The sequence below is a fragment of the Molossus molossus genome, unplaced genomic scaffold, assembly GCF_014108415.1.
Source record: "Molossus molossus isolate mMolMol1 unplaced genomic scaffold, mMolMol1.p scaffold_m16_p_10, whole genome shotgun sequence".
NCBI classification, from domain to species: Eukaryota; Metazoa; Chordata; class Mammalia; order Chiroptera; family Molossidae; genus Molossus; species Molossus molossus.
The window spans coordinates 70,008,499-70,034,550 of record NW_023425345.1 but is presented as its reverse complement, the minus strand read 5'-3'; the positions used below and the strand labels follow the sequence as shown (position 1 = coordinate 70,034,550).

Here is a 26,052-nt window from a genome sequence, read left to right as displayed (position 1 = left end):
TTTAACACTCTTAGTTGTTCTGCCCAGAAAAGTTTCTGGGCCATGTATCAGTCTTTGAAAATTGTTACCAACTAACAGACCAAAGGTCTTCAGTATGCTCAGCCTCCATTATGGAAACCAGCATATCCCTAATTGGCCATGTCAGTGAGTTTTAGAAATAAAAAAGATGTCCACACCTTCTCGACCATAATGGAACTTTCAATAGGACAATTTCTGAAGTATCTTCCTATTAGTCTAAGATGAGTAAAAGACAGAAGTCCCTCCGTTTACATTCCTTCAAACTGTAAGTTTATACAATATTATTACAGAATAGCTTTGTAATTTCCAGTCTTCTCTCCCTTCACATCATACATGAGACAAAATAAATGTAGTATAAAATTATACATTCTGTAATAACTTAGGAAAAAAGGTACATACATGTTTAAGGCTTTTAAATATTTATAAGACTTTCCTGTAGAACTGAAAGCCACAAATGTTAAAATGACTACAAAATTGTGGGCAAAATCTGACCTAAGAAATTGTTTGAATGGGACAACTATAAGCAAATATTTATAAATTTGAGACCAAGGAAAATGAACAATTTATTTTATCAACAGACTGGACAAACAGCATTCAAACAGTCATTGAGATTGAGCAAGAGACATTCTTCTAAAAATGAGACAGGAAGGACAGTAAAAAAAAAAAAAAAAAAATACTAGAAGAAATGTAAGTGACTAATTTTCAAGCTAAAAATCAGAAACCCGCATGCATCCCTGGCAATTTTTTAAACTGAAGGGTATCTAACTAAATACTTGACTGCTCACTGCTGATTTCTGTAAAGGAAAAAAGTAAACATAAAAAGATAACAGCCCACTTAAAAAAAATAAACAAAAATCAAAAGGGAGAGTGCTCTAGATGTACAAAATAGTATATAATGAAAATGGTAATTCAGTTCTAAGTACTACCTATGTGACTGACGGCGCTGCAGTAGTGTTAGCCTTGGGGAAACATGTCAGCTAGTCTATACATTCTTATGTAATTGATGTATTCAGGTAACTATTACTTGCCAACAGTAATTATTATCAATGGATATATTTTTCCATTCCTTTAACAAAAGCAACTTTAAGATGTTAAAACATGTAGGCGTTCAGAGCTCCAAGGTTAGGATACAAATAAAATGATCTCAGTCCACACCATGCCAGAGAGAAGTTTGCAAAGGAAATGTCACTAAAGCCATATACAGTCCCACTAGCCACTGAACACAGGACCAGACCCAGGAACACATCCATGACAGAAGGCCAGTGCACTTGGGAGACTTTCAGAAACAAGAGAAGCAGTCACATTTGGAGCCAACAGCCTAAAAGGCAAGTGTCTCTGACATCCCCCCAAAATGCCAACTCTTCAGATGGGGACTTCAAACTCTTTTAGCAAGTGTAAGTTTACAAGTTGAACACAGTTTAAATCTGAGGAACTCTTCACGACATGGAAGTTCATGTCTGACTTTTTTTTAAGTCTTAATTTCAAGAAGATGCTGATTACGAGCCATACGATCCCATGGAAATAAGAGTCTGGAGTGCCTTCTGAGCAGTATAAAAATCTTCCTTCAACACCACCTCAGAAGTTGTCTCTATACATATGTCCAATGTGATCAGCCTTGAGGATCACGTGGTTTATTCTTTGTTAATGGGTTACCTATAAAAGAAGAAGAAAACATAATCATTTCATAACATAGCTATAATCTTAAAACTCCAAGCACAATTTAGTATTAGAAATTGATATGTAATTCAAAATGCTGCTGTTTGCTATATTAAATTGTTGAATTTTAAAAGACTACCATATTCAGGTGTTTCAGGTTTATTTAAAAAGCGCACCCATACTTTTTCTCTTTATCACTTCACACTATCTTTAGAGCCACTTGTAGAATTATCTAAATGACTCCAACCGTGACCAGAAAAATCTTACCCGGTGTACTACCCATTTCAGAGTCAAAGAATGAGCCTGTTCTTTGCACAGGCTCGGTGGACATAATCTAGAGACCACAAAAACATTATTTCAGCCCTTGAGAATTGGCTGCACAAAATCCATTCTTAAAATAGTTTAAAAATTGAGTGCTTATTTGACTCAGTTATATTTCAGGACAATTAATTATTCACAATGGTGTTTAGAGCTGCTGAACAGTTCTTCCCTAGCAGTGGTGATAACAAAAACAGAATTCTTAAAAATGATTGTGGCTACTTTGGTATTATTCCATTAAATGACATAGTTACTTGTCCTTTCATAAAACATTTACAAAAAGGCTATTTTGCTGTTGCTTTGTTTTTGTTGGTGGTGTTTTTTTTTTTTTTTGTCAACTATGAAAAAGAGAAACATTAAACAAACAAACAAACAAAAAATAAAGCTAGCTCTAGCTAGTCTCAAATTATACCACAATAGGAGGATGTAAAATTCAAAAATGTCTTTTTTGCACGGAGACAGCCGTCTTATCTGGGTCTCCTTGTTCAGCCTTCATTCCCAGGAAGCTGCCTCTGCCTGTGCTTCTGAAACCTCTGGTTCCCATGCACAGAGGAACCCTGGGAGGGGCAACTGGGGCGGGAAGATTTCAAACCTACATAAAGGGCCCCGTGACCTCTGGAGATTCCAGGAGCAGGGGAGATCATAGGTAGGCCAGCAGCTCATTATCAATTTGCCACTCAGTGGTCATTTTACACAGGTCTGGGAGTGGCTTCATTCTGAGTGTCACGTAAGAAGAACGTGGGAAGGGAATGGGACTCTTTCTACGGACATTATGTCCTAGATTGCTAATGGAGATATTGGATGATTGCGAAAACTTTCTCATTATAAACTCTATTGATAAGCGTTAATTTAATACCTCTTTGGTTTCTATGGGCTGAGAAAGATCCACCTACCTCTTCTGAAAGTTCTTTGTAGGAAAAAATTATGAAGCATAATATAAGAACATATTTCTAAAACTAGTGCTTGGAATGACAGGAAAACAAGATGTGATACAGAGGGGGTGGGGGGGAGGGAGACTGCAAGGGATCAAATGGTTTGGCCCCATCAGGGATTCAGCATGAGCCACTGGAGGGACATGGTGCCATGGCTGCAAAAGTGAGTGGCGTGTCTTTGGGTCACTTCAAGCCGTTTCTATGTGATCTATTGGTGGGTATGATAGGTGCATTCTTACATTTTCATTCCAAGCTAAGCTAAGTACTTCATTCTGCTACGTTATATACATCTGAGGAGTGATTCTCTCAGCTTATTCTTTTTTAAAGCTTTGTTTTCAAATAATTTTAAAAATAGACATTCAAATCGATAGTACAAATACCAAAGGCTTGTATATCTGGAACAAATTTCTTCTCCATCTCAGTAGAGAAAGCACATAAGTATACACACAAACACATATAAATATAATTATACAACCCATACCATCAGGAATATCATAAGCATGTATTCTTATTACACTAAGTTTCTATCAGCTAAAATTACTGCTAGAAAACCAAAATTTAAACCTGACTAAAAGAAGTATTTAAATAAGCAATACTTAAGGCAATTTTTTCACACTTTAGTTTTACAAAATATTCTTTGCTTATCAATCTTAAACGTATTCTAGCACCTTTTATGAGGTGAAGAATAAATAGGGCATATGTTGTTTCTAATATCAGATAAAAGTGGACAATTGTTTTAGATTTGATTTTGACCAGAAGAGCAGGTGGCTCAGCGTTCTGGATTTCAGTCAGTGTGGCAGTGATGCTGTTCACACTGGGCGAGTCATGCAATCTCTGGGACCCTCAGTTTTTTCATATGTAAAAAGTGTGGGGCGGGGAACAAATGATCCTGTTAACCTCACATGGTGCTATGAGGATCAAATATTATGTTTATGAAAACACCTCGCTTTGACCACTGAAGTACTATAAAAATAAAAGTCTTAGAGACTATAAAAATAAAAGTCTTAGAGTTAGTTCTTTTCAATTGCATGAATCTTTAACAAGAGAACCACTAAAAGTAGAATGAATGCATCGCACTAACAAAGTACAGGATTACCCTTAGGGAATTCAAACAAAGGCTAAGTAATAACTTGCCCTTTTCAATGTACTATAAATGCAAACATGTATCCACCTCCAGATTTTATACCAAATGAGATGGCAAAACCTAAGACTTAAAAATTTATAGATGATTCTGAATATAAGTACATTATCACCCATTTTCATCACCTAATATGTAAGATCCAAATAACATTTTTAAATGAAATTATTGTCTAAAATGTAATACACAAAAACACAACCCTTTTCTGATTTATATGTTCATGAAATAAGTCCAAGTAACTCAAGTTTAAATCCTGGCATGTCAGTGGAGTCAAAACCAATGTCATTTTTTTTTTTTTTTTTTTGGTACATACCCCTAGCGGGAACCGAACCCAGGACTCTCTGGTCCACAGGCCAACGCTCCGACCGCTGAGCCAAACCGGCCAGGGTGTTCTTTTAATTTATAAACAGGCACTTCCTGATACTGAAGAGTTGCTTCAGCCATATTAATACAATCCAATGCTTAAATATTTTTCTCTTTTAAAAATAATTTTTAAGACATGAAATAAAACATTGTCTTATTTTAGAAACTAAACATCACCCTCTTTTCACTCAAGCTGTATCTGTTGGAAGAGGCCAAATAATAAAAGTTTTACCTTTTAAGGAGGATTTTCAGCAAGTTTTCAGTAACTAAAAGCAGGAGGTTGTAACAGAACCAGTTTTACAGGAGAGGCAATGGCATTTGCTGCTATGAATGCACTGTTTTCTGGTTCTGAGGGCAATAGACATAAAATACTGCATGAGGGAGAGAATGGTCCTACAATTATGGTCATGCCTGGAGCTCAGACGCTATAATCACTGTCTCAGTAAATTTGCCTTTCCAAAGGCAATATTTTACACAGCTGTTCTTATTTATGTAAATGTTATTTGTGTGTGTGCTGCACACCAACCAATTTGCTAAATGAATCTGCTTGACTACTGAATACATGCAAAATGCAATAATGATAATTATAACAATAATAAAATAATTACAGCTCTTCTAGTCACAAGCACAAAGTATCTTGGTAATGATTCACCAGGATGAAGTAATCTGCTAACATTTTTTTGAAAAGCATGAATTCTTTAAGATAAGAGCGTCTGTTTATCTTTCCCAGTCCAACAACTCTATTATAGGGTCCTGATTAGATTTCTCAAAAATGAATACTAAAATAATCTTTTAATTGTATACTACATTTATGCTAAAATTGTTAATTGAAATTGAGAAAATCAAAACAGGTATATGACATATATAATATTATTTTAAATCAAGTGAGGTCAAATATAAACATCTCATTTTATATTTTGAGCATTATGAAATATCCTCTTGCCTATTTTCATGATAACTAGAAAGGCTCAAAAGGAAGAAAACCGATAATCTATGCTGTCCCCATGTGTAAAAGATGCTCTTATAAAGCTTTTAAAATCATTCTATTTATGGAGTATAATCCCCACCCTCCGACCCCTGTCATTGACTAGGTCAATGGGAGACAACATATTCTGGTGAGAGGCATAATGACAAATAGTGTGAGCTCTGTAGGCAAATTGCCTGAGTTTAGATCTCTGCCTTATATATAAGTTTCTAATACTGTGGGGTTGAATAAATGAAACTCCCTGAGCCTTAGTCTCCCATGTGTAATATGAGAATGGTATTGTCGGCCCCCATAAATTTGCTACTGTATGAAATCAGATAGTCCCTGTAAAGTGCCTGTCTAGCTAAACACTTTTTAAATATTACAAGGTGGTAGCAGTAGTAATTACCAAAGAAAGACACAAAAGACACTATACAGGAAGCCTATTGGAAGGGGCATTACTTCTTATTTCTCTACAAATACAAATATTGACTTACTCCATTAAAGTTAATTTTCTGTGTCTTATAGTAACTGATCTTGCAATTATTTCTTTTCATATTCTTGTCAATCATAAAAGTCATGTATCTAGAATGAAGCACCACTCTTTGGACAACTTTGCAAGAGAGACTGTCTTTTCAGACAAGGTGATACAGAGAGTGGTCAAAAAGGATGTGGTTCTAAGCTCAGTTCAGTTCTGCTGACAACTCAGTGCATGACCTTGAGTAGAACTTATATTATTAATATCTATGACATAGAGGTGTATGAGCTGAGAAGTAGTTAACAGGTCAAGTGTTTATAACAATTCGAGGCACATAATAGGCATGAGGCAAGTGGTAGCTATTGTTAGTATGTGCACATCCCTAGGAATCTGAATGCATGGAATTCCTAGTTTTTGCCCCTAATCATTTCTAAGCATACGTTACTAGTCTTTGCAAGCACATAATTCCATCCTTTTTTATTCTTTCTAATGGACCAACTGCCGTCAGACTCTGCATTCAGGACACATATTTAGGAAATTAGCTCAGCCCTTTAACTACTTAGGCTGAAAAAAATAAATGTGGTATAATTATGCCAAAACAAAATGAAGACTGGTAAATATCTTCATTTGTTATTGATGGTTTCTCTGATATTGTTTCCCTTTGAGCGTTTTTTGAGCCTCAGTTGCTCACTTTGCCAATCTACATAAAACAGGAAAATCACTGCCAACTTTTCACAGCATCAACATGAATCTCACATCATATTAGCTTAATTCACAGAATAATATATTCTCTTCCTCAGTGTGGTCATTAAAATCTTATGAGGAACTATTGAATAATATTTGCATGCCTATGACTGTAAAATGAATCACATACACACAATAATACAAGACAATGCATGATGAACATTACAAGTCAATTTCATTTTTTGAAAAGTTAAATTTTCACCAGGATACCTATGTTATTAGGGAACATTTATTCTTGGACTGATGAACATTATTTAAACAATTGGAAGGTAAGAAACATGTAGTACTATTTGCAAAGGGAGGTGGCAAGTTTAAGTATGGTGCATATCCAATCTTTTGAACACAGTTCCTTAGTAATATCACAAGTAGGTACCATTTCAAACTAACATTCCAATAAATAGATTCAACTTGTTCAAGTCGAGGTAAAAGGAAGAATAGAATACCTTCACAATCCTAAATGCTGATTTGAATACACTTTTCCTTGTGTGGAATATAATTGCTGCTTCACCTCAAATGTATTTTTTTTAATGTAGCTTTTACAAGTATATGAATTAAGCTCTTCACTTTTTTTATACTAAATGTGCAATTAAAACATAATCTGCAATAGCAGGTTTTCTCATTTAAGCTAGAGAAGATCTACTATTGAGTTGGTCATAACTTTATATGAATGCACTTGTCCCATGTTAAAGTACCTGTTACAAAATGAAATACACCTGTCAGTCTGGGATAGTCATTCAGTAGCAAACTGACCAGACTGTTTTCAAGTATAAACGAGACACTATAAGTCAATGACATATGAACCACCTTCATAAATATACCACCTATACCAAAAAGAGGCCTATAATTTACTTTCATGGTGATAGGGGTGATTCCAACAGCCCTGAAAACTGGTGCATTTTCACACCACAATTTAATTTTCCTTCCTTGTAAGGCTAGAGCTGAACTGGTCAATCATTTATTTTAACTTTGGGGCACCAAAGGCCATCTGTTTAATACTTCAGCTAGAGTCAGCATTTCCTCTAAATGACCTTGTTATCTGTTCTATAAATTCTTAAAAAGTTGAACAACCTTGGGTGATTGAGATGAAAGTCATTTCGAACAACAGAGAACATTTCAGTAGCTAACTGATTACATTTAGGTATAACTCAGTGTGGAAGCAGAAAATGACATATAATCTTTCTACATTTCTGGAGAGAACCAGAACACCAAACATAACTGAGGGGAGAGAGAAGAGGCCTTATTCTGATAAGTTTTAGAAATTTGGATGTCATTTTATCTGAATCTCCAGGGTTCATATCTGTCAAGCAAGTCAGACTCAGTGAGCTTATAATTCCCTTCTATCCCCAAACTACTATGACTTTTCTCAAAAAGGACTAATACACACACACACACACACACACACACGCATAACTTAAAAATTTTTTTAAAAAATTTTATTCTTTTCAGGATAAATCTTTGTCCTGATTACCTAAGTTCACCAGTGGTATGACCTCTATATAAATTTCATTTTTCTAAAAGGCCTACTCATTATACTAGCATGCAGAGCTAGTGAGCTTTTGCCACAAATACAACATCTGTCAATGGCTTTCAGCTTCCTATGCTGTGCACATGAAGCCCTCGACTGGAAATGAATCTTTCTAACAGATGGACCTGCACTGTTTCCTGGAACTTTGAAAGCTGTACAGTCTGCCTGCCACGAACTCATCTACGCGACTCATGAAAGCAGGTGACTGTTTGCATTGCCATTCATGCACATTCGTCCACTCGGAAGCAGATCAACTGTTCCTCTCTGGGTGACATTCACTGGTAGCAAAACATTTCCTGATTTCAGGTTTGTAGTTTATCAGTTCCTTTGAGACAGGAAGGAAAGTTAAAACTTTCTTTGTCCTCCTTCCCTGGACCCCCATCATATACTTCAGTTCATTCAGGTCGAACATACACCCCCTCACCAAATTAAGGTAACTTTGAAAGATAACAGTATAATGGTATTTAGATAGGTTTCTTTCAGGAACATCAAAAAATCCTTAAAATGGGAAGACAATTATTATGAATGCTTTGAGGAATTCTGAATAGACTTTTAAAGATAGTATATCATATACCAGCATAGTTCACACAATTTTAGAGACAGCTGAGATTTTGGATTCAATTACAAGGTACTATACCTGCTAGATTTGAAAGTGGTTCATTTTTATAGAATCACCTCTCATTTGTAAAGACTTATTTGAATTGATAGTTTTTTTTTTCCACTTTCTGTCATTAAGTCTTAATTTAAAAGTTAAAATTGGCTCAAGTATATACTCCTCAAGAATTTCTGCCTCAATACATCTGAGGGCTAGCAGAAGTGAGCCATAAAAATTATGCTTAAAAGCTGAATTTAAGTTAAGTAGAGTTTTTGGAGAAGAAGGGCTGAAACTTGGAAGTGGCCTAGAGGTTACTGAGAGAGCAACATGTTCTCTTAGCCTCCTGACTGGTTTGAGTTAGAAATACAAATGGTTCCTAGTAACAATGTTTCTTTGAGGTACCTATCTAAATAAAGGTGTTGTCACTTTGAAAAGAACTTGAAGACAGAGCTAGTACCATGCCTGAAGTAAGTAGCACACCCTCCCTCCTCTCCATTCCTATCTTTTCCCATAAAATGAAGTTGAGAGTTGATTAACCACATGTGGTAGATATTTGAAAAAAAAAAAATCCCATTTTGCAAGTTGCTAAACTAAATCCATTTCAGAAGCGCAGGGAAGCATGTAGTCAGTGTCGTTTAATATGTGGGTGTTTTGCTTTTTTCTCCTTCTCTTTCCCGGATACATTCCTCTCTGGGTATTTGGGGGGTTTTTTTGTTTTGTTTTTTAAATACAGTGATACCTCGGTTCTCGAACATAATTCGTTCCAGGAGGACGGTCGAGAACCAAATTGTTCGAGAACCGAAGCAATGAAACCCAATAGGAAATAATGGAAACTGGATTAATTCGTTCCAAGCCCCAGAAAATGCCTATTTACTGGCCTAATTTGTATATAATATGTAGAAAAACATAAGTCTCAACAAGAAATAAAAGTGTACAGTATGTCTAAGGGTTAAATTCAGTGTAAAGCGTGACTCCACAAAGCGTGACTCTCTCTCTGCACTCACACTGCTGACGCAAGCAAGGCGCGCTGGGCCGAATGAACGCCATTCGGCTCAACTCGGCTCATCTCGGAAGTTCGAGTTCCAAATATTTGTTCGGATTCCGAGACAAAAGTTTCTCGAATCTCCTGGTCGAATACCGATTTGGTCGAAATTCGAGGCGTTCGAGAACCGAGGTATCTCTGTATTAATAGCCAAATTCAGAAGTCACAAAAGCTGATCAAAATATAAATTTTAACTCTGGCTATTTCTAATTTCTTAGATGCTGGTATAAGATAGCTGATTCAATAATGGGGCAGTTGAAAAATGTAAAGAATGTACCCTTCGGTAGGGACGCAATCTTCATTTGGTGTATGGAAACTAAGTGAAAGCTGATGGCTCAGTATTTTCATGCTAATTTCCAAATTAATAGGCAGAGTGAACACTGACAGAGAACCACTAATACAGCCAGGGTTTTGTATTATCCATTATGTCAACTGCAGGGTCGCTGTAGGAAACAGTATTAGGTTCACCAATAATGACATATTGGCTATTTTGGGCCAATTTGTTCAAGTTGTGGGTATCATATCAGTTCAAAGAATGATGTCCGCTTCTTCTCATACAGAACATGCAGTGCCTTTCTTTACTGACCACAGAGGCAGGTCTCTGCCTCCGATTCCTCACGCTGCACAGAGCTCACCTTTCCTCGGACACCAGGGGCACCTGGACCTCTATGGTAGCTAGAAGTAAGCGTAGGTTACAGTGAATCCTGTAACATGGTGTACACACCTGCGGCTCTGTGAGAACTAAACCGAGACGAGAGCTCATTTCTGGAGTTGTTTTGCATCTTTACTCCTCCACGAAACTTCTGTCCCTTCCTGAGAATCCGACCCACGCTCGGATTCGCCACACTAGCGCTCCAGGGCGGAGCCAGAATATTTTGAGTGTGGATATACAAAAACTGTCATCGGGCACAGCAGAAACCTTCTCTTTCTACTCCGCCATTTGTACTTGAAGAGTTTTACACATTTGCCTAAGGAACAAACACATGTCAGGTACTCCACTGATCAACAGATTTTTACAGGAAGAAAACCTGGGAGAAAGGGAACATTTCAATAGCAAGAGAGTAATTTCCTTTCCCTCCATAAAAGCTCGCAACAGGGATAGTTTGCTATCTCTCCTAGAGGATTATCAACTCCTAGAACATTTTTATTTTATTTCAGAGAAACACATACCCATAAATAGAACCTAAAATAAACAGGTGTTACAAGAAATTGATACAAGGTTAGTCAGCATTGCTCATGACTATTTTGGGAAGCGTTCTGCACAAACTTAAGAAAAAAGTTCATTAAAATCAAGGGTGAAAGTACATAGAAAACAACAATCATGTCAACATAAGAGGGTAAAATAATTGTAGAAACAATATTAAGTAGTGATTTTCAATTAGAATTCAAAGTTTTAATACTTGCAATTTTAACCTTTCATAGGCTTGTTTGAAAATCCATGTCTACAGTAATTTATAATTTGGCAAAGTGTGTACTTTAATGCTGATAAGTGGAGCAACATCATTTAACAATGTATGGGTCTAGCGACCATGGGTGGGCTCATCTCAAGGCAGCTCTGTTGTCTCTACTCATCAATTGTGTGACCCTCATCAACTGTCAGAACGGGATCCAGCATCACACTGTTCAGCTGTGATGTATGACGTTTTATAGATAGAGGCTTTCAAAGGTTTTCTTGCTAATTTCTCTTTCCCAAAAGATTTCAGACATTATATAAAGTATGTACTATTTTAATTTCAAACATTTGAATCATTTAATATTTGGGAGTCTAACATGTGAATAACAAGAGTCCCATGGAGGGGTGCCTAGGAATTCAGAATCAGGTAACAGAGGGGTTTGGTAATATGAATCAAAAGTAGAGTAAAACATTTCTCACATAAATTCAAGGGTTCAGGGTAATTAAAACTAGTAGCAGAAAAAAAAAAAGCCTAATGTCATAATATAAAAAGCTATTTCCCAATTTTGAAAATAATTTGAGTCTTTTAGCAGTAAGAACAGACCTTTTGTCCTATCATTGCTAACTTTGGCCTCTCCCTACCTAGCTAGAAAATATGAAACTAAATGCTGGTCTGAAGAAGAGCAGAGCTTTTGACGTGTGGTCACCGTGTTTATTTTTTCCAGTTTTGTCAGCGCCAACACAGTCATGAAATGGGTCAGTGTCATGGTTTGCCATGGAAACACTGAAGACAAAGGGTGAAGGTGGAGAAAATGCAGAGGAGCTTAATGCCCTTAAGAAAAACATGGAGCAGATGGAGAAGTATACTGCTTAACATTTCTAGTAGTTTGCCTTTGCCTGAGTATTCTTCTTTCAAACATCAGAAGAAATGCTTCCACTTCGTATTTCATAAGACTTTGTAATTCATCCAGTCAGCGCTTTATCCATACTTCTCTTAAGTCATATCGTATTATGATTGTTTATGAACCTGTTTGTTTCTTCCACTATACTATGATATATTGGAAAAAGAGAATATTAGCATATATTTTGTTTCCTCAGTGCTAAGCAGCATTCCAGGCACATAAATGATGTCTAATATTTATTAAATGAAAGATTGAAACAATGGATTGATGGATGAAAAAGTGAATGAATGAATGAATGTATATAAGGAGAAACGATCATTAATTTTAGAAGAAGAAAAACAAAAGGTACTATCTGGATTCTCCATGAATAGCAAAGAAAATGATTGAGTGACCCAAGATTGAGTGACTCAGTTCCTCCATTTTTAACTATTTTAGGATTCTTCCCCTGATTCTGTGGTTCCAGAATTTAAAAATTATAGATATGCATGGATCGTGACATCAGCTTCACATTTGCACCTTGGATATTTAAATGTATTCTCATTTAAAAAAGGTCTGATTTAAAAAGATTAATTCATGAAAATAATAATGCAAGAAGATAATAGCAATCTGTGATGCTTTCACTGGCATTAGACTAACCACTGGGGATGTGGAAAATGTCCAAATAGATACATCAAGGTTGATTCTGGCATATTCATTACAGTTAATATTTCACATGGAAATTATTCTAATTTTATTTTTTTAAAGAGCAGTTCTCTCGAGTAATTTTCATACTGCTGCTTAACACTGTCAGGAAAATTTTCTCATGAAATGTTCTGTTGTGACAGTTATCCTACATCCAAGTCTTACATGCTCACTTGACATCAGCTGTGGTGGTGCAAATGAAGTATTAAATTTCTTGTAATGGAACAAAGCAAACAAATACTGCGATGACTGATTCACACTCAAAATAATATTGTTCATGCACTCTCTCCCCATCTCCATGCGTGCCTATATTTAATCATATATTCTATATTTAAGTTCAGGATACCTGACTGCTCTCCTTGCCCCAAGACTTTATTTTTCAAATATAGAAGCTGGTATTTTTAAAGGCAAAGAGAAGTTAATTTTTGCTTAGCCAAACGCAGCAGACTACATTTTCTAGTCTAGACCAGAACGTCAAAGACAGCGGATCCTTCGGTTGCTCGGGAATGTGGAACTCTCCTGCCCTTCCTTTGCTTCTGCCTCTCAGATCTTAATTGCTGGCACCAGTAGACCACTTAGTGCACATCTGTATTCTCTCGTAACCCTCAGAATTATTCTGTGAGATGGTCTTTGTTTGCTATTTACTGTTACTAGTCCTTGTTCCTAATTACTGTTATCCCCTTACAGTTAAACTGAAGCTCTGATAAAGTAAGTGAAATTTCTCACCCTGGCCAGTTTGTCTCAGGGGTTGGAGCATTGACCCTTGGACTTAAGGGTCTTGGGTTTGATTCCCAGTCAGGGGCATGTGCCTTGGTTGCTGGTTCAATCTGGACCATGGTCAGGATTGTGCAAGAGACAGCCAATGGATATGTCTCTCTCACATCAGGGTTTCTCTCTCTCCCTATCCCTCCCTTCCACTCTGTCTAAAAGCCAATGGGAAAATGTCCTCCGATGAGGATTAACAAAAAAACAAAATAAATTAAGTGAACCTTCTCAAAGATGTATATAAGCAGTAGGTGACAGACTGCAGACTGAGATCCTCACTTTGGGGCTTCAAACCTGGTGAAACAGGTCCTGCATATCTGTTATTTTCATTCAGTCTTTGACTAATATTTACTGGGCACATCCGAAGTGTCAGGCACTTTCCTAGGTAAGGAGGGGGGAAAAAAAAAACAAAAATCACCGCCCTTGTGCAGCTGACCATCTAGAAGGGCAGACAAAGACACAACAGTAAAATTTAAGAATATGTTAGCCCATGCAAAGAAAAAAATAAAGTCAAAAGGAAGAGAGGGATTTCCGAGGCAGGGATGTACACTTTCAGTTAGCATAGACAGGGAAGACTGAGAAAGTGAGTCTTCAGTAAAAGCCTGTAAGAGATAAGAGAGCCCTCGAGCTGATAGCAGGACATTGCACGCAGACGGCATAAGTAACGTGTGCAAATGACCTGAGACAAGAAAAGTGGGGAGGGCAGTGTGGTGGCGGTGAAGCAAGCGAGGGGAAGGCAGTAGAAGATGAGGTCACCAAGGTTCATTCGTTCATCTATTTCTTTGTTTCTTCAACAAATGTTATTTTTATTGCTATTTCACTTACTGAGGATAAACAGTAGGCAAAAGCAGAGGTGATCCTTGTCCTGACTACACACAGAAAGGAACTGCGTTGTGGTTACCAGAAACACACGTGGCTTCTTCCTTCCTCCTTTCAAAAGCCTTATTCCTGGCAGTTGGCACTGGTAGAGCCTAATGGACTTGAGAGAACATAATGACTTCTTTTTATAAGCCCTCGAAGCCACTGTTCCTCCCATTCCTCCAGGGAAGCACTGAAAAGTTTTAGGAAAGGAGAGGGTAGTGGGTGTGTGTGTGCATGAAGCAACGACAGTTTTTCCTGGCAACTGTTTTCAGCTGACTGATGGCAAAAAAAAAAATAACTGAGTGTGTGGCTTATATTTACTTACAGTCAAGCTAGATGGAGACATCCCCTAGGGTAGAAAACCAGCCTAGAATAAGAAGGCCACTCATCCCTCCACTATAGCTTTTAGCTTTTCCTGTCTATGAAACATGCTTTAAAGGGATGTCCTCTTTTCAAACTAGTCAGCTGTTCCTGAGATAAGTTCAAGAGAAATGTGAGTTCAATCATACCATCTCTCTGTTTTTCGGGGGTTCTGAAGGGAGAAATGGAGAAGAATCTAACTGCTGATCCAAACCGGCCAGGGCTAAATGGAGAAGAATCTAAACTAATATCTGAAGCAGAGACTATCACAGGCACTACCCCTTCCATGGCAAACTGGGTTAAAATGTGGAGCAGAGGGGACACCACCAATTATTTGGTCTATTTCGGCTTTTCCTACTCAAATATTTGTTCTCATGACCTGCAGGCTAGACTGTCTGGGTTTAATCCTAGATCCATTGCTAATTAGCTATGCAACTTTGGGCAATCTCTTTGTTTCTGAACCTCAACATGTGTAAAATGAAGATAATCAGCCTATCTCAAGGAGTGATTATGAGCATTAAGTGAACTAATATGGGTTAAGTGCTTACAACTGCTTGGCCATAGAGAGAACTTCAGAAAGTTATCATGTGGTTCCTTCCTGAGGAAATAAACCTTTTATCATTAGGAATGTTCTTCCTTAGCAATAACTTTTGCCACAAATCTTTAGTATTAATATCATGCTATAAGCTTTCTTCAGGTTAGTGATTGCACAGTGTGTCTTTTCCATTATGTTTTATGTTTTGCTTTTCTTTATCCTTTTAGTTTTGATGAACCTCTGTTAAATAGTATATACTGTACTTGTGTTTTGATCTTGTGATCCAGATTGACAATCTTTGGATTTTCCTCATAATTGGATCATTTGGGCCATTGGCACTTGATATAATCAGTACTAAATTTGAGTTAAAATCCACCAAGTAGATTTTATTCCACTAGTTCTAGATTCCTTCTCTCTTTCTTTTTTTGTCCTCCCTCAAACATTGACAATTGCCTCCATGGGTAAAGGAACTCCTAAAACTGGATTTATATTTCATAGTCTTTGTTCCCCCCTAGATTCTGGAGCAGTAACTCTTCACTTTCTTGTTGACTTTTCAATGCCCAAGTATGTCATCTTATATTTTGTTAAACTAAGTCTCTTTTAGGGGGAGGGGTAGAGAAGGGGGTACTTTAATGATATTATTAAATATCCATTACCAAAAGTGAAAATCAAGTTATGTGGGTTCAGTTTTACTGATGAACTTGGTGTTGATTAGTCATTTACCAAATTTATGTAATATTTGAAATTTATCTTTGATATTCTACCTGCATAGGACATCTGTATAACAGCCATGATGAGACAGAGTCTTCTCTTCATACTTACTTCTACTTAATGATTAATGCAGAAGTTAATTAGCAGTTATTTATACTTGGGGTGACTATACTGTCCAGTTCCCCTACGAGAGTCCTGATTTATACAACTTATTCCGACTTCCTATTGGGTTTATTCTGGAAATATGTCCTTATATGGACAACAAATTATATCATCACCGATAGAGAGTAGTTACCTTTATTGTGGAAATTTAAATTTAATAAACAGTTCATGAATGGTGAAATCTTAAAGCTATGAATGACTGTCTCACTAATACAAGTATTTCAACTATTGCAATAGTCAAAAATGAGCATCCCTTGAAGCGTAAAACATTTCTGAAGCTCATTAAGTCACATCAAGTTGCGAATAAATTTTTAAGGCTATCATTAAGGAAAGGTTCCTAAGTAGAGCACTGTAGTGACTTTCCCTTTTCCACCATACAGCTGAGAATCGACATTGTGATGTGAAAGACTGACTACAGTATTATTAGTTAGTGTTGTAATCCAAAGTCAAGAACTCTGAAAATCAAAGCCATGGCATACCCCATTACCTTTGAGATAAGATATTTGTTATAACAAACAGGTCAAATGGGTTTCTTACAAAATCTAGATCTATTTTAAAACACACATAATCTCAAGTACAAGGTTCGTTTTTCTGGATTTTTTGTTGTTGTTGTTGTTATAATGAAAAATTCTATTCAGATGAAATGTTTTCAATTTTGCCTAAAATTTAAAAATACCTGTGAATTTCCATTTCTCTTAATTATTTTTACCACAAATAATTGATAGTTGGATTAGAAGTAATGTATCCTATATATACACTCATTGTTCATCTACTGATGATGACAATGAATAAAGTGACATATTTAAGATTTTCAGGGAATCAGGCAAGCAACAATTATAAGAAATAGTTAAGAGCAGGGGGTTGATAACATCATCCAACCAAGGGCGTATCCTGAACCTGCATGGCCCTATTATTTCACATACACATGAAAAAACATACCTAGGTTTTCTTCCTTATACAATAATCCCTATCTCATCACACTACTGTGAAGATTAAATGCAATAAGTCTGTAGTGAGAATACAATAAATAGTAATTCAAACAGTACTTTGAGACAAAAATGTTTTTAAAAATGTAACTTTATCCTCTTAAAATTATTCTTATTATTACTTGGCTATTATAAAATATTAACTCTAATTATATAAGGCATTAGTTATAAATATATTTCTGGCTCTTTGATGCTGTGATGGCCCTTTCCAAAGCTATGCATTCCCTGTGCGAAGTGTGATTTATTTTCACAGGTTATACAGTACTAGAGTCATGATAAATTACAAAGAAGGTACATTATGCACATAAGGTCTAACACATTATTTTTTAATTTTCTATAAGCAAAAACTTATATATAACACATTTTGTTTGAAATGTACTGAGGTTAAAAAAAATCACTTAGGTTATATTTGTTATTCCATAAATAGGAATTATTGGCCTTTGCTAATTGCATAATATCTATAAACACTTTCAGCATGGTGTTTTTGTGATTTAGTAAGAACATTAATGCTGTATTAGTAATAGCAAAATGGGCAAGGGTAACTTAGCATTCAATAAAATAGTCCTTTAATGCTGTACCGACTACTCCAAACTAACCTCATCTTAAATTTATAGGCAAACAAATATGAAAAACTTAAAATGAAAAAAATCCCCACAAACGTAATGCATAGACCCCAGCATGATATCACCTTTCTCCAAAGTTACCAAAACATTTTAACCATAAAAGGATACTTATTTTGTCAGATGTCTTTGAATTGTACCAGTGAATACAGAAATACCAGTTGAGTAAATATCAACAATTGCAATAGTCAGAAGAAAAAAAAAATTGCCTCCTTCGCTATGTAGCTCTGGTAAGTCCTCAAGAGATGTTGCTAACAAGCCAATGCCTGGTAGCTGTAAAGGAGAAAATATTTCTGCTCTTACAGGATAAACATGGGAAAAATGCCTTTGCAGTGGATTAACACAACAGTTTCTATCTGGCACATCTATGACAGGTAACTAAAATGACCCAGATCCTGGGTCACACACACAGAATCCACTTATTTCATCTCTATGGTTTCTCTCTAGGATGCATTTTTATAGCTAATCCAAACAGAAATAGGTGTAGACAGACCAACCTTCAAAGTACTTGTGCTTTTTCTTCATAGCCCTCATTTAAATATGAATGGAGGCAGTCAAGGAAGTCATGTGAAATCTCTACATTAGTGTTTACTTAACCAGACTGACTACTGTTTGAATGCTGAGAAGGCTGCCCCATTTCGTGAACCTATTAAAAAACATGCTTGATTTATGTATTTTACTTAACAAGGACATATAGCATTTACATTTGGCCAGTAACTGGTAAGTACTTTACAAATAGTAACTTATTTAATTCACATATGGAAACTGGGTGGTAGGTATATATTGTCCCAATCTCACAAATGTGCAAACTGAGAAGCATAGATGTAAAGTAACTTGCAGAAGGCTACCAGCTAATAAGTGGCACAGTCAGGATGTGAACCAGAGTAATCTGACTCCAGAGACTGGTTTTTTAATCGTTACACCATCCTTGAAGATTCAGCACACAATAGCCATTTTTCACTGAGGCAAATGGTATCCACTGTAATGATGGATGGGTGGGTGGGTGGGTGCTTCTGGCAATGTATCTATCTATTGAGATAAAGCTAATAGAAGTCTTGGGGTCATTCTGGAGTCTTCAGCAATTTAGGATTGTTTTTTCCACTTGGAAAAAGTCCTGTTAAATTGAACATAGATTATTATTCCCTTCCCAAGGAACAAGAAATCCTTGCTTACCCATTGGGCTAAATAGCTAAGCACAGAGCTCAAAAATGTTTTCTTTATTTTTTTTTTGTTGGATGTTTTTTTTGTTTTGTTTTTTTAATGTCTGCAGTTCTTAGCTCTGTTGTATGTGGTATAACTAAAGAATGAGATTGCGTGTGTGTGTGTGTAATAACAGGAGTTTTCCCCTTATAAAAATATATCCTGTAGGCATAGGTGGTTTAGAATGATGACTTTTTAAACTACTTGCACGCTTTACATATTGTCTCAAAAGCTAGCCCTTTCCAAACTAATCTGGTATCTCATAGATAAAATAAGAGATATGCAACCTGAAGAGGTAGGTCATAAAACTTATGTCAAACTTCCATTATGGATGAGATAAGAAAATATGTAATCTGAAGTAGTATCTCCATTCAGCAGAAAGATTTTGTGCCTCAATTGGTCTGACACTGTGGCTGACATCAAATACATGTTTAACAAATGCTTAGCAAATTAATGATTCAGATATAATTTTATTCTAACACGACCTTTCACAGGTACAACATACAGTATAAAATATCTTCAAATTTTCACATATAATTCCAAATTTACAGACATAAAAAATATCCTCTAGACATATAGAAGGATTACTTCTGGAATCACCTACAGTTGGATGGGTATATCCATAATAATTTTGACCAAGAATTATGGTCAGATTTTTTTGCTTCAGGAATGATCATATAATTGCTACTGCAAAACCCTCCACAATTACTTTTTACTTTATTATGGCACAAGAATACAGGGGGGTGGGCAGAAGTAAGTTTATAGTGTGAGTACTTGAAACATAGAGCTGATACTTGTATTATTATTTTCATACCCTGCATGTCTTTTTCCATATGAACAGCTATAAACCTACTTTTGCCTACCCCTATATACCAGGTATGTCCTTTACAGCAACCTTTGTTTTAAAATGAGAAAGACCCAGAATTGACACTCAAAGCCACCTATGATGTTGATATAGTCTGAGTAAGACATAAACCTTTATTTTAAACTACTGAGATCAGAAAATCGTTTTCCTTTTTTAAATTTCTGTTTAACCCAGTCTACTACACAGTTCATCCCATTAGATCATGAATGGGAACTTCTAGACTAAGACTGTATTACTCATATATGTATCCCTAGGGTTAGCACAGAGCCTGATATATAGTAGGTATTGAATATGATTTTAGTAACTGAAAAGAATATCTGTTTAATCTGTATCAGAACATCATCACAATGAAGAACAAAACCTCAAATCTTAGAAAACTGTCCAGAAACAGCATTGAAAATTTCCAGAATTCACAGAAATTGCTAATCAAAATACTTAACTTAGAAACCTGATCAAACAGGGTTATTCTGTGGGAGCCTACAATGGCGTAACTGAATTACAATTTAGATAAATATTATACAGACCTTCCACTAAGCACAAACAACAGTTGGCATGGAAAGTCCTAGAGAAAATATCATTTAGGGCACTTCTAAGTGTGTTTCTAGTCTTTATAGATTATCACTTTAATATTGGTGCAATGGGTATGACTCTGCATGCCTATGCCTAGTTCAAGAGCAACTTGCTTTATCAGATACACAGGACTTCTTTCCCCTTGTTTTCATCTTAGTACAAAAAGTACTTCCCTATGGATGTATATAGTGGATGGATCCTGATAGATGGCTTTCGTTCCCCAATGAAAGTTGCCAATTCCTCACAGACTATCTTGTAAAAACTGCTACCAGTCCTTTTTTTAAAAGTATAATTTACATGTGATATTATAATATTTTTGAGTGTACAACATAGTGATTCTATATTTATATACCTTACAGTGTGATCACCACGATAAGTTGAGTAACCGTGTGTCACCATACAGAGCTATTAGGATATTATTGACTAGATTCCCTGTGCTGTACATCACAGCCCTGTGACTTATATTGGAGTATTATACGTCTTCTCTTCACCTTTTCCACTCATCTCCTCTCTACCCCCTCTAGCAACCATCAGTTAGTTCTCTGAATTTATGAGTCTGTTTCTGTTTTATTTATTTGCTTTGTTTTATTGGTGGTTTTTTTTTAGATTATTCTGGTAAGTAAAATCATGAGGTGTTTCTGTCTTACTTATTTCACTTAGCACAATGTTCTTTACATCCATCTATGTTGTCACAAATGGCAAGAATTCATTCTTTGTTATGGCTGAATGATATTCCACACACATTTTCTATTGCTGTACACATGGTTACTTCCATACAATTGCTATTGTAAAGAATGCAACAGTGAACAAAGGAGTGCATATATCTTTTCAAATTAGTGTGTTTCTTCTTCAGATAAATACCCAGAATTGGAATTGCTGGGTCAAATGATAGTTATTTTAATTTTTCAAGAAACCTCCATATTGTTTTCCATAGTGGCTGCAACAATTTACAATCTCCTTCTTCACATTCTTGCCAACACTTATTTGTTGACTTTTAATAATAGCCATTTGACAATTGTAAGATGATATCTCATTGTGGTTTTGATTTGCATTTCACTGCTGATTGGTGATGTTGACCACCTTTTCATATGTCTGTTGGTCATCTGGATGTCATCTTTGGAGAAATGTCTGTTTAGTTCCCCTGCTCCATTTTTTAGTTCATTTGCTTTTAGATGTTAAGTTGTATGAGTTACTTATATGCTTTGGATATTAACCCTTTATTGCATGTTATTTGCAAATATCTTCTCCTATTTCGTTTGTTATCATTTTGTGCTATTGATGGTTTCCTTTGCTGTGAAAAATCTTTTTAGTTTGGTGTAGTCCCATTTGCTCATGTTTGTTTTTGTAACCCTTGTTCAGGAAGACATATTCAAAAAAATATCACTAAGAGCAATGTCAGAAAGTTTACTGCCTCTGTTTCCTTATAGGAGTTTTATGGTTTCAGGACTTACATTTAAGTCTTTAATACATTATGAGTTTATTTTTGTATATGGTGTAAGAAAGAGGTCCAAATTTATTTTTTGCATCCATCCAGTTTTCCCAACACCATTTATCAAAGAGTCTGTCTTTATCCTATTGTAAATTCTTGCCTCCTTTGTCATAGAATAGTTGACATAGTAGGCATAGACTTATTTTTGCAATCACTAGTCTGTTCCATTGATCAGTGTGTCTGTTTTTGTGCCAATACCATACTGTTTTGATTACTATAGCCTTGTAGTACAGTTTGAAATTGGGAGCATGATGCCTCCAAACTTGTTTTTCTTTCTCAAGATTGCTTTGGCAATTTAGGTCATTTGTGTGAATTATTTATTCTGGTTCCGTAAAAAACAAACAAACAAACAAACAAATGTCATCAGTATTTTTATAAGGATTTCCTGAAATCTGTAGATTGCTTTTGAGTAGTATGGCCATTTCAATTATATTAATCCTTCCAATACATGAACATGATATATCTTTCCATTTATTTGTGTTGTCTTCATTTAATTACATCATTGCCTTACAGTTTTCAGAGTACAGGTTTTTTAGTGGTGATAAACTCTTTTAGTTTTTTCTCCTGGAAATTCTTTAGCTCTCCTTCAATTCTGAATGATAACCCTGATGGGTAGAGTTTTCTAGATTGTAGGTTTGTTTCTTTCATCAGCTTGCATATATACTGCCACTTCCTTCAGACATGCAAAATTTCTGCTGTGAAATCAGCTGAAAGATTTATGTGGTTTGCCTTTATGTGACTAGTTGTTTTCTGTTGCTGCCTTCATGATTCTTTCTTTAACTTTTGGTATTTTTATTACAATACAGAATGTCTTGGTGTGGGTCTTTCTGGGTTCATCTTGTTGGAACTCTCTGAAGTTCCTGGACCTGGATGTCTGTTTCCTTATCCAGGTAATGAAGGTTTTGAGCCATTAGTTTTTCAAATATCCTTTCTGTCCCTTTCTCTTCTCTTTCTGGGAAGCACTTACAGTGCTCTTGATGTTGTCCCAGAGGTTTCTCACACTATCCTTTCTTTTAAATCATTTTTTTTCTTTTTGTTGTTCTGATTGGATGATTTCCACTATTCTGTGTCCAAAGTCAGTAATCCATTATTCTGTGCTATCTAATTTTATGTTGATTTGTTAATTCCCTCTAGTGCATTTTTTTTCCATTTCATTTATCGTATTCTTCAGTTCTGTTTTGTGTGCGTGTATGTTTTCTAACTCTTTGTTGAATCTCTAACTGAATTTCTCTACTCTTCTCCTAAGTTCAGTGAGCATAGTAAGCATTCTTATGACTGTTACTTTAAATTCTTTATCTGGCAAATTACTTAATCTCTGTTTTATTAGAATTCTTTCCTGTTTTGTTGTTGTTGTTGTTGTTGTTGTTTCATTTGGAACCTAGTCCTCTATCTTATCTTTTTGTTTAAATTTCTGTGAGTGTTTCTATGAATTTTATCAAACAGCTATCTTGAAGGAATAGTCTTGTGTAGATTTGACTTCTGCATAGACCAGATGTGCTGGTTTTGGCAGGCCAACTGGATATATGTGTGGTACCTTGGGTGCCCTGGTGGAACAGCTGGCCAGGGATGCAGAAGATAATGGCTGGAGTGGCTCATGGCTTCAGGGAACCTTGGTATGTTGGCTGGCTGAGATTGAGGAGGCTGGTGACACTGAGCTCCAGAGGTATCCTGGGAGGCCACTGGCTGGGGCAATAGTGGACACTCGTCATGGTGGCTTGGGGCACACTGTGGAGGACTTGCAGAGTGGTTAGAGCACTTGGACGAGCTCTCACCCATGGTATCTAGGTGGATGGGGCATTTAAACAATGACACTCACCAGCACTTATAATTCCAAAGAGTTTCCACAGATCCTGGAGAGTTCCAGCATTTCTCCACCCAGTGGGGTTAGTAAATAGATTTTATCACATATAGTTTAGGTGCCTCTTAAATCACTGTTTTATCACTGTGCCCCAGAGCAGGCAGGTCTGCCCGTGCAACCCTGTAGTGATATCCCTCCGTACTGCAGGCCAGTCCTTCTGGGGTGGGGTTTCTACAGTTACCACAGCTCCATCTCTTCTACCTTTCTCTATGTGATCTCACTCTTATTTGTTGTACAGAATCTGCTCAATCAGCTCTCAATTGTTCTTCAAGTGAAATTACTTTATATGTAGGTATATATTTAGGGTGTCCATGGGAGGAGGTAAGTTTAGGCTCTTCCTATGTTATCATCTTGGACTCCACCTCCAGTCTTTTATCTGGCTTCTAACTGTAGAAATGCCTTAGCTTCTTTAGATGATATGGATGGATTTTTAGATGGATTGAATTTTCTAACCTTTGTCATTGTAAATGAAAGATTACACACACACACACACACACACACACACACACACAGTTTTGAACATTCACAGCACTTCTAAGAATAATACCTATGTGGCCACTGCATTTGAAGAACACATGATGGTCATGTCCCTATGAGTCAAAACTTTCTAAGAAAATATTGGGGAAGATATCTAAAGTTTACGTGGCACTTATAATTTTTGCACATCTTAAGAAACGATATATTTAATTTAAAAAGAGTATAAACTTTGGAATCAAACATTTGTGGTAGACCTCTGTCACTTGCTAATTATATAGCTTTGGGAAAGTTAACCTACACTCTTTGAGCCTCTTTTCTTTCATCTGTTTTAAATAATAATAAGACTTAAAATGCCAGTTATAGTAACTTAGAAATATTTGTTTAGATCATATAGCACAGTACCTGAAAAACTGTCATTAAGCAAAACAAAGCTATTAGTATTATCAAAATTATCACTGCTGCTATCTTGATCTTCTATCTAGTTTTTTATACTATTGAAAATATTAAAATATTCAAGTGAATTACTCAGGGTTCTCCAGAGAAATAGAACCAACAGGACAAGGCCTTCAACTGACAGGATGAAGCCCACCGCATTATGAAAGGCAATCTGCTTTATGCAGAGTCCACAGATTTAAATGTAAATCTCATCCAAAAGACACCCTCCCAGAAACATACAGGGTAATGTCCGACCAAATACACAGACAAGTGGCCCAGCCAAGTTGACATATCACACCGAGTAATATTTTGCCCTTGACTTTCTAAACATTCCATTCTTATATTGTATTGCCTATGCATAAACAAGGTTATTTGACAATTGAGCAACAGCTATAATACGTCTTGAATTTCTTTCTAGTAGAGCTTGAAAGAGACATATTCTTATTGTGACCATTCTTTTTGTAAAACCTATAAAGTAGTTGGCATCTGCATTTTTAACAGGAATTCGTCTTCATGATTGTTTATGGGGCTCATTTTATACTAGATACAAAGAGAAAAAAAGGGATCTGTCCTGAAGAATTAAATATGTCTATTCCAAACCAAAAGATATGTGAAATCATTGAAGGGTAAAGGAAAAACAAGAAATTGTCCATAAATCATCAGCAAGACTCAGCCTGAGTGACATACACTTAATTACATATAAGCACAGGGTGGTGGCATCACTAGTATTCTATCCTCTTAGCATGTATGCTCAGCTCTTCCAGTAGTACTCTGGAAGAGCTGAGCATACATGTAAGTTTTCATCATGAGATGGAGTTGCTGTGCATTTGTGGGGACGAAGCTGAAAGAACCACAGTGTAGAAAACATGGGAGGAGGATATTAGGTTGATAAGGCCTCATGGGATCTTGTGGCACCTTAGCATCATTGCACAACAATCACTAGTGGCCATGCTGGGTAAAACAGAGAATTAAAAATTACCTGATCCATCCTGACAATGTCTTCACCTTTCTGTAATTTTAGTAACTTCAGAAAGGCTGAACCCATAGTGAGAGGTTATTAGGACTACCAGAAATCTACCCTTCAAAGTACCACCAAAAAGACTTCTATCCTCGATGTTTTAGTCCATTGGTATGAACACTTCTCTTTCATGTTATGAATGTTTGTCTCTACCTTTGGACTTATATAGTGATGGGATAAAATTTCACTGAATAGCATCTCCTTAGACCATTACATGGGTGAAACGTAAATTTGTCAAAAGTTACTTTTAACAGCTTTTATCATAAACTTTATTCACGCGGGAATTTCCTTACAGCCGACATAAGAAATCCTCAGAGTTACAGTGTGGAAGCAGATAGTGCACATCTTTATTATATATGTGTGCAGGGGTGCTCTCTGCAAGGCTGATTTC

At 36.2% G+C, this 26,052-nt stretch overlaps 1 protein-coding gene across 1 annotated transcript in view; it reads right to left on the bottom strand.

Annotated features, from left to right (window-relative positions):
* Positions 1-1,510: 1,510 nt before the first annotated feature.
* The window catches only part of TAFA2 (TAFA chemokine like family member 2), a 477,447-nt gene continuing 452,905 nt past the window's right edge, over positions 1,511-26,052 (bottom strand). Inside the window, exon 5 of the mRNA XM_036252400.1 lies at positions 1,511-1,671. Within this exon, the coding sequence (XP_036108293.1) occupies positions 1,660-1,671 (12 nt within the window). The 3' untranslated portion in view covers positions 1,511-1,659. The remainder of the gene's footprint in view (positions 1,672-26,052) is intronic.